Source organism: Triticum dicoccoides, chromosome 5A (assembly GCF_002162155.2).
Source record: "Triticum dicoccoides isolate Atlit2015 ecotype Zavitan chromosome 5A, WEW_v2.0, whole genome shotgun sequence".
NCBI lineage: Eukaryota > Viridiplantae > Streptophyta > Magnoliopsida > Poales > Poaceae > Triticum > Triticum dicoccoides.
In genome coordinates this window covers 50,542,883-50,552,566 of record NC_041388.1, presented here as the reverse complement: position 1 = coordinate 50,552,566, position 9,684 = coordinate 50,542,883, and the positions used below count along the sequence as shown (strand labels likewise).

At 41.4% G+C, this 9,684-nt stretch overlaps 1 protein-coding gene across 1 annotated transcript; it reads left to right on the top strand.

The window, feature by feature from the left end:
• The first annotated feature begins 1,900 nt into the window (after positions 1-1,900).
• Positions 1,901-8,778, top strand: LOC119299173 (WD repeat-containing protein 75-like). Its single transcript, XM_037576426.1, has 16 exons — positions 1,901-2,136; positions 2,261-2,455; positions 2,553-2,753; positions 2,856-3,252; positions 3,375-3,493; positions 4,459-4,536; positions 5,070-5,204; positions 5,281-5,325; positions 5,720-5,886; positions 5,966-6,044; positions 6,122-6,204; positions 6,396-6,525; positions 6,606-6,738; positions 7,263-7,411; positions 7,817-8,012; positions 8,196-8,778. The coding sequence occupies exons 1-16, from the start codon at positions 2,017-2,019 to the stop codon at positions 8,396-8,398; spliced, it is 2,430 nt and encodes an 809-aa protein (XP_037432323.1). The 5' UTR covers positions 1,901-2,016; the 3' UTR covers positions 8,399-8,778.
• The last annotated feature ends 906 nt before the right edge of the window (positions 8,779-9,684 follow it).

The following is a 9,684-nucleotide window of genomic DNA, read 5'->3' as shown; positions in this document are numbered from 1 at the left end:
AGGGAGGTCAGCGGGCTCGGGGCTGCGCTCTCCCGGGAGATGCGGAACAAATGAGGTGCGTTGGTCGTGCAAGCGAGGTTAACTCACATTTGTGACGTACTAAGCTAGTTGGGACGGTGCATGCGTGATTTTCTCGGCAGATTAATTTGGGCAGCTCGCTTAGAATATAGGCCGTGAGATTAGATAAACATCGACGGCATAGGATCCGTCTGAAAAACGTTTCCATCAAACTACAAATTATAAGTGTATCCCAAATTTAAGAGGAGGCCATGACTCAAGAGGAACAAATTAGTAGGCCAAGAGGGGCTAATCACACGTTGAAACACTAATTAGGCCCGAACACTGGCAATGCTCTTCAATAAATGCCAAAATTAAGGGGGGGGGGGGCACTGGCCCCCTTGGTCCACACTAAAGCTTCGCCAGTGCATGCAGCACATGAATATGACACATTCATCCTTTCTCCTCTTTCACCCAACAAATAATATATTTTAAACCGTCATTTCATGTTTAAAACATTGTGTATATTTGAACTCCTAGTGCCAAGACATTTAAAACAAGACAAATTTGAATACATTTCAAACATGTTTAAATGTCAACGTTTCAATCAACTTTTTTCACTCAAACTATTTCAATGTGTGAAACTGCTTGGAAAAAGCAAATCCATAAAATCAGTCTTTTGAAATCAATCAATTTCTAATCGATTGAAATAAGTGTTTTGAAAAGTGTAAAACCAACATTTTTAAATGAGTGGAATACATTTTTAAAACGAGTGAAACTAGTTTTTTGAAAGGAGTAAATTATTTGTTTGAATGAGTGTACGAGGTTTTTTGAAACAAGTGAAAGCGGTAAATTTAAAATAAGTGAAATTGATTTATTTGTATTGAGTGAAATCAATGTTTTGAAGTAAGTGCAGCGAAATATGGTTTCTTTAAATGAGTAAACCTTTAAAAGGTGTGAAATCCAATTTTTGAAATGATTGAAATTATCTTTGTGAATTGAGCGAAATAAATGTTTTGAAAATAGTGAAACCAACATTTAAAAATGAGTGAAATCATTTTTTTTGTCTTGAGTGAAATAATTGTTTTGAAACAAGTGATTTTTTTTGGGTTTTGATCAAACTTAAACAAGTGTGAATTACGATAAACCGAGATTTTGAATTGTTTTGGAATGGAGGAAGTACATATGTGTATGGGAGAGTATCAAGTGATACCATACCTTGAATGCTCCCATGATACCAACTTTGAAAAAACAATTATAGACGTTTCAAAAAATTCCGATTTATTTTGTGAATGTTCACAATGTAGGGTCCAAATTCAAAATACACATCGAGAAACAACAATGACAGATCTAGCACTAGCATGAATAGTGTCACAAAAAAAAGGATAAAAGCAAAATTTACACTATTCACATCTGGATTTGTCTTTGCTCAATTTGCATTTCGAATTTGAACCTGAAATTTTTAGGGGTGCAGACACGTTCCTTTGTGAACGTTCATGATTTTTTTCAGAAATTTTTGAAACATGGGAGCATTTAAGATGTGGTATCATGAACTTTTTTTCAAATGGTATCATGGGAGCATTTAAGGTGTGGTATCACTGGATGTCCGCCCATCTGTATATATCAGTCTGTAACTTTTTTGTTTGAGAAACATATCAGTCTGTAACTTGGACTATTTTGCAGTGCTTATATGAATACGGCCTGGCCCACATGATGACACGATGGTTCAGCCCACAAGGCTACCGCCACGCTTGCGTAAATACGGCCGAGCCCACCGGCACAAACCCAAGGCCCAAAACTTGAAGCGGGTTTCCGACCCAACAAGGTGTGCAAAACCCGTCAACCCGCAAAAAACAGCCCTCTTTGCCCTGCTTCTGCGGCTTGTCCCCAAACCCCAAAACCCTACCTCTCCTCTCCCCGCCGTCTCGCCGCCCTCCTCCTCCTCCTCTCGCGCCCCGCCCCCATTTCCTCGCCCGCCCCGGAACCCTAGCTAAACCGGCCGCCGCCGCCGCCGCCGCCATGATCACCGGCGGCCAGAGCTACGTCTCGGCGCCGCCGGCCTTCTCCGCCGACGGCCGCTTCCTCCTCGTCTGCTCCGGCTGCTCCGTCTCCGTCTTCAGCACCTCCACCGGCATGCTGGTAAGCGCAGCCCCCGACCGCGGTTCCTCACCATCTGCGCGAACCTTGTCCATCCGCGCCGCCGCGTGTGGCCTCGTGATTGAAGCTGATGTGGCTCGCCCCTTTGGGGTCTGTCGTGCTGCAGGTGTCGGAGCTGGAGGGGCACGAGGGGGACGTCACCGCCGTCGTGGTGGTGCCACCGCAGAGCAGCGCCGCGGCGGCCGCCAAGCTCGCGACCCACTGCTGGACGGCGGGGCTTGACGGCTTCCTCATCTACTGGGACTTCGCCACCGCCGAGCTGGTGCGGAAGGTCAAAGTCGACGCCCCAGTCCACTCCATGGTGAGCCGCTCGAGCCATCGTCTTATGCCGAGCCTGTTGATTTGAAGTCGAGATACCGTAGGCGGGGCTAATAATGTTTCTTATCTGATGAGTGCAGGTGATTCCCAACATAAGCAAAAAATTGAAATTGACCGAGGTGTATGCTCCTTTCGCATTCGTCTCTGTGGAAGCTTTGAGCAACAAGGCTATTCAAGATAAGGCAAAGGGCAAGCCAGTTGCTAAAAAGAAGGAATTGTGGGGGCAGCTGAGGATTTATGACTTGTGGAAAGGGTGCCAAGTGGGTTCTGAACTGGCTCAGGTGAGGTTTTCGGATTTGCCCATTCCATTGTCCAGATGAGAATTTATGACATTTTCTATGCTTAGAACTTCACCGTCTCATTATTTTCTTTTATCCAAACAGACACGGAAGCCAGAAAAGATTGTCGTGAGTTGTTCTGGAGAATTTTTGGGCATTGCAAATAAGAGACATCTCTATATATGGAGCATACCTACGAAAGATTTCAACCATGACAATATAAGGAAAATAAAGCTTGGTCACACAAAGAAGTTGAGCACCCTGGCCTTCCATCCAAGTGAGAGAATCGTTGCTGGTGGTGATGCAACAGGGAGGATCTTAATCTGGAGAGGTTTTGGAAAGGCCAAGTTTTCTGGAACACATGGTGCAAAGTCTCAAGTTGATGAAGAAAGGGATGGTGTAAGGGGTAAAGATGATGCGGGTACTTGCACTACATGGCACTGGCATTCTAGCGGAGTGAACTTTCTCAAATTTTCTTCCGATGGAGCTTACTTGCTCTCAGGTTTTGATTACTGATGCTTTTACTGTTTATCGATGCCATTTTTGTGCTACATTTTAGTCTTGTATGTTGACCCTGATGTCTAGTCTTGTAACTTCAGTGACAAGCATCTTCTGATCTTACAGGTGGTATGGAGGGTGTTATTGTTGTATGGCAACTAGATACTGGAAAGAGAAGGTATAAGCCACGTCTAGGATCTCCTCTTCTGTTCTTTGTAGATTCTCCAGACTCTTCCATTTCCTGTGTAAGTATCACTTCTCTTACCTCCTGTATGATATTTCAGTGTATTTACAAGAACCTGAAATCTATTTCTCCTCAGAGAAGTTATTTTGTGATTTAAGAAGTTATGTGAATCTGGTATTCTGGCTTGTCGTAATCCTATATGCCTGTGTGAATAGAAGTTTCGTTTGTTTCAGATGTGTAGACATGCCTAAACTTTGCTCTGCTTCTTGGTTGCGAGTAACGGAAGTTTTAGAAAAATGAGATCATCAGATTCCTAGTAGGCACACCTGGCGTGAAATATGTGAACATGCTTATCATGTAGTCATTCTGCATGTTTTCATAGTATCATTTGGTTGCTACTTCTTGTCTGCTTTATAGTTTGGATGCATTATTCCCTGTCGTGTTGCTGCTAAATTTGTACTCCCTCCATTCAAATGAATAAGGTGTGCAAGCATTTCAAAATTGAACTTTCACCATAAATTAGACCAACTAAATGTGGGTTATATATATGACAAAGACTATACCGTTGAATTCTCGAAAGAAGTTTCCCATGGTACAATGTTTTAGTCGCACAGAATATATATTATGGGTCTATCTTATGGTCAAAGCCCAAAGAGAAAATGTTGTGATAGTATCATGTGTAGTTGCTGTCACAGCAGTATAACATTTCGAAGTAGTACCGTTAGAAGGTTGGTTCATCGATGCCTCTTTGTGCAGTAATATTTACTTAGAGAGGATGCCAATGCATGAATTTGGGCTTGTACAGCTTCATATTAGGAACTGATCAAGCAATGTGATTGGAACTGAATGAATAAAGTATATCTGTCGAGCTTTCACTCTGTTATATAGACATGGACTGTATTTACTTGTAAACTGGGCTGGGATGAGGATGTTGATTGATAAGAATGATATTGACATCATATTCCATTCTGAATTGGGTCGCCAAGACGCCAAGTTTTTCATGCTACAATTTTTTGTTATTTGCAGGTGTCATGTACAAATAACCAAGTTCATCTTTTAAACATGCCTAACATGGAGGTCCTGAAAACCGTTGCTGGAATTAAGGTTTGTGCATCAAAATCTGCAGTTCCGCCCTTTAATTGTTTATGCCAGCAAATGACATCGCCAGATTTTGGTTACCCTTGTTCTGACAATTATTCAATATGCTTGAGACTTATGGCTGATTGGCTATGAGGGTGCTTGGATCCAAGGGACTATTTTTAGTCTGACTAAAAATAGTCTCTTTTAGAGGCTAAAGTTCCAAGCACCCCTGACTAAAGAGAGGCTAGGACTAGTCTTGAGGCTAAAATTTTTTAGCCATAGGAAACCTACTAAAATATGTATTAGCCCTCTCTCTCCTCATTTAATTCCTCTCCTTTAACACATGCGAGTTCTGGATTGGAGGGTTTGGAGGATAATAAATGCTCAATAACTTGATTTTAGTCTCTTTAGTATTTGGATCCAAGCATGGGTGAGGCTAGCAAGTTTTAGTCCCACTACTTTTAGTCATGGGACTAAAACGTATCCAAGCACCCTCTATATATATTGTCTCTGTTTATCTCCCCTTATGGTTTTACCCTCTGTGTTTGTCTCCTCAGCTACCTATTGCTTCCGCGGACTTGAGTCGACGAGATGTGTGTGGATTTGATTCCACTAATGGCCTTGTTGCTATACCAACACAAGATTACTGCATACAATTCTATAATTTGTTTGAGAACACTGAGGTTTCAGAGGTAAGACAATCAACTTAAGAGATTTATTGTGCGCAACATTTTAGTAAGATTGACCCAGTATTGTTAACCTGCTCAGGTGCAAGTGTGTGAGAGGAACTTTCAGCCTGTTGACGATATTACGGTGTGATACCTTTGTCCTATCCTGCCTTTGTTTAACCACTTAAGTTCTCTTCTTTATAGTCTATGTTTCTTTTTAATGAATTTTCTTCTCAATGGTTATGTTGTATCTTATTATGTGATAATATTTCAAAGCACCAAAGTCATTTTGCTGTAATCTTCTGAACATGGTTGACATACTTGCTGTGTCGTATTTACTACTCTTTCTGTAAACAAATATTAAGGCATTTTAGATCACTAAAATAGTGATGTAGAACGTCTTATATTTGTTTACATAGGGAGTATTATAGATTTCTTTCATTGGGATCTCTGGAATAAACCATTATGTGATATTCATAATTTGTCAGTCTCTGTTTGGTATTCACAATTTGACACCTTTCTTTTTTCCCTTAATATAGTTGTACATCTCTTTAGTTTCCTTGTCCATTGGTGGCAATTTAATGTGCACTGTGGAGGTCAAGCTTCCTGAAGAAGAATTAGGTGGCCTTGTTACACTGAAATTTTGGAACCAAGGGTCTCGTGCTGGACAATTTCATCTGTCCACTGTCATTTATGAGCCTCACAGGTTGGTGTACATGCTTTTATTAGGTCACTGATAGATATATAGTGATACTATGTTTTCTGACTCACATGTTCCATAACAGTGATGCTGGGATTTCTGCCGTTGCTTTCCATCCAGGAAAGAACATGGCTGTGAGTTCTTCGTTTGGTGGCAACTTCAAGGTGTGCATGTCATATCAGCTTTGTGGATGATGCCTTATTTGATTCTCTCCGTATCCTGAGTATATTTTGACCTGTAGGTGTGGGTCCAAAGTTTGTCTTTACAATCAAGTGACGGAAAAAGTCAATCTGGTTGGAGATGCCAATCAGTTGGCTCATACAAGTGAGTTGACCATGATTTTCCTTTAAACAATACATGTTTACATTTAGTTGTATAAAGACTAGTTATAAGCATATTTAGTGTAACTGCTTAATGACCTGTCTAATCACACATATAAAGAGCAATCATTTCATTTATTGTCCATTGACTTGTTAAATGATGCAGATGATATTTTGAATAACTTAATTTTGTAGGAAGAAACCTATGACAGCCGCAGCCTTCTCAGGCGATGGATCTGTTCTTGCGGTTGCAGCTGAGAGCGTCATTACTCTGTGGGACCCTGATAATAATGCACTTGTTGGCGTGATTGCAGAAGCACTATCGGTATTTATTGTTCTTTCTGTTGTACTTTTGCCACTATATTGACCCTGGTGATTTGATTTTTTTCCCTCTTAAATTTGCAGCCCATTACAAAACTTTCTTTCGCTGGGGATTCGGCTTATTTGATGTCTCTATCTCAGAGTTCAAAACCACAGGTTGCTGTGTGGAATGTGTCAAATCTTTCCATGGAATGGTCTTACACCCTTTTCGCAGAAGGTATTAAACTATGACGGCAAATTTCCATGAAGGCGGAATAGCATCTAGCACACGATGAATGCTTTACATTTTTCACTATGCATTCTATTTCTAGCATTGGGTAACCCAGTTGTGGAGTTCTGAATCAGTAATATTGGTTTAACCGTAGAAGCATCAAGCTGCTTAGCCATGCCAATTAGAGGCACACAAATGATCTGGCACAACCTTGTTGCACCAGCTTTTACTGGTTGCACGACTTTTACTCATTTAATAACTCAGCCCAGTATGACCATTCGGATAAATTTGGCTATCTTCAAGGGCTACCAAATGATCACTCAAGTAGCCCAGTTCCAGTGTAATACTGTTAATAGATGTGGTTCATGATCCAATTGTGTTACACACTTTCATCATATGGAGTAAAGCACCACACTATAATTAGGGTTAGGGTCCCTTGTTCTAGCCTGGTTCCTTGTACCAACAAAACAAAATGTTTTCAGGCAAGCACATTTGATCTAGTTCTAATGTTAGTGTTTATGCTTTGACAGCTGCATGTTGTTCTTCAAGTAAGAGTGAATTTGCGGTTCTTTCTCTTCTAAGCTGTCCTGAAGGAGGAGCACCAGCAGAGCAGGATGGGATAATACTGATTTTCGATGCAGAAAATTCAAAACCGGTTTCCTCCTGGTCTGTAAAGAAGGTATGCTCAGATAACTTGCTATATTTCATGACCAACTACTTTTGAAGTGCAATATAGACTTTGTGAAAGTGAATTTTTTGTTATTGTCCACTTTAAAAAGTTGCAGCTTTGTAATCACAGAATTTTTCGACTAGGCTTATGAGAGATGAGCTGGCACTTGGCCAACCCATTCTATTTGTTAAACCAAGCAAGTGGGCTATGTTTAGAGTTAAAATTAAATGGTCCATTCACTGTCTTGTTCCTCTAAGGCTCTAACCACACTGGTAGTTCATTGTGTGTTGTCTAGGTTCTGTTGGTTTTGTTGTTTGGTTTCTTCTCCACTGAATATATCTACTTTTTTAAAAGGGGAATTCACCAGGGAGTGTATTAATTCGTACGCTTTGATTACCTTCTCATTTCTTTCAGGCAAAAGGAGGTAGCATTGCTTTTGTGAAGGATGGTCCCTCTTTCGACGCAAGCACAGACGGCACAAGAGGTGGAGAGGCTTCATTGCTGGTTTACGTAAATGGTTCACATGAATATGTTATCTTTGATCCCCTAAAGAACGAGGAGCCGCAAATCAGCAAGAGCACACGGAAAAACATTCAAGCTGATGAACCTGGTGAGTTTGTTGTACGACTTTGTTGCTTTCTTAACCTGCGCACTTGATTGTTAAATGCCATCATACCTCAAAGAGACTTTCTGAATATCATTTACATCGTGCCTGGTGAAAGCAATTTTGACCTATTCCTTGCTGCACTAGAAGTGATAGAAAATGTACTCATGGTCATCTCTGTTGTTTCAGCACCAATCGGTTATGCTTCTATTTATGGAGAACTTCCAAAACTGGAACTGAAGAAAGAGGTTTCAGATATCCCATTTATCCCATCAGACAGACCCTGGGAAACTATATTCACTGGATCATCTCATGCTCTCCCGCCTCTCACGAAACTGTGTTCTGTTTTCTTGGCATCATTGCTGGAGAAGAGACCGGTTACAGACGAGTGAGAAGCACCCACCGCAGTTTTGTCGCAATATATAATGGTATACTTGCTAGTTGCAGTTGTCAGTGTAGAAGCAAACGAAAGCCGACTCGTGCCGCCAAGGCAAACGGTTTATGCCCAGAAGGCCGCAGTATCATGGACATCAGCGCTTGTCACGCAATCCGGTGGGTGTTGGCAGTGAAATTTGGTGACTGGATCAGAGCTCCTTTTGTAGTGATATTTAGTAGTGTCAGTGAATCAGTCTACTGATCCTAGCAATTTTGCCCGTCACAGTTTAATCTGTAATCTGAACTTTTGTTGTGATAATTGAGTGTTTTCAGCCAGTGAAGAGTTTGTGGCACGACGATACAATCATAACCTGTAAATCACGCGATGTTGATCGGATGATTTGGAGACTGAAAATCTGTCGTTTTTATTATTAATCTATCCTTGCACGCATGGTTTACTTGATAATATATATGTGAAATGTATATACTTCTGTACTTTCATGCGAAATGGTTGACAAACATGCGCAGGCCAAGTGTGCCCGCCATGGCATGACCAACAGCATGCCCAATGGATATGGGGGCATCATCTCTGAAGCAGAAGGCGGATAGTGTGTTCTCCAGGATTTCTGCTCGTCAATATGCTCTCTATCGCTTGAACCGCGGCTTCATTGATGCGAACCAATTCGTCATCAGAGATGTCAGTGCATGACGCACCCTTGGGCACTTTATTATAAGCCGAGACAACTTGGCAGAGTTGAGTCCACCGTCTGGGGAGGATGCTTCTTGCAGCCTAATGGACATTGAGTCGGTCGGGCAATTGGGCATGTTTGTTAGTTCCGAGTTATACATTTTGAAATCAAATTTCATATAGCTATTACAGTTACAGTTATGGCAAACACACAGCTCACTTCTTTTAATTTGATCAGAGTTTGCCCGCAACCAGTGGCTCTTCGGAAGATTGCTTGTATGCCAAGAAACACCTCTTCGATAGTTGTTTTTACAACAATTCATTGCAGCATCAAGATAGGCAGGTTTGGCTAAATGCACTACAGAGAATTCCGGGCAAGATGATTTTACTCAATATAAGCTGCGAAAACAGTTTTGCAAGAATTTTGTTGTGGTACAAAGGATGAAGAGAAACTAAAACTAAAAGGTTTGCATGTACAAATCTTGCGCTCTCCGATGCGTGCAGTGGAACCTAGTAAACGAAAACTACATCAGAGCCGCCATTCTTCCCCTCTCCAAAATTTTAGGCTCTTGGATGCATCCAGAAGCATCAACCGCCCCCCATTCCCCCCTTCAA

Excerpts from the sequence above, each read along its gene's own strand:
- LOC119299173 (XM_037576426.1), top strand. The coding sequence starts at position 2,017 with ATGATCACCGGCGGCCAGAGCTACGTCTCGGCGCCGCCGGCCTTCTCC. Across the intron at positions 6,739-7,262 it reads TTACACCCTTTTCGCAGAAG|CTGCATGTTGTTCTTCAAGT; the intron begins GTATTAAACTAT and ends ATGCTTTGACAG. Across the intron at positions 8,013-8,195 it reads CATTCAAGCTGATGAACCTG|CACCAATCGGTTATGCTTCT; the intron begins GTGAGTTTGTTG and ends CTGTTGTTTCAG.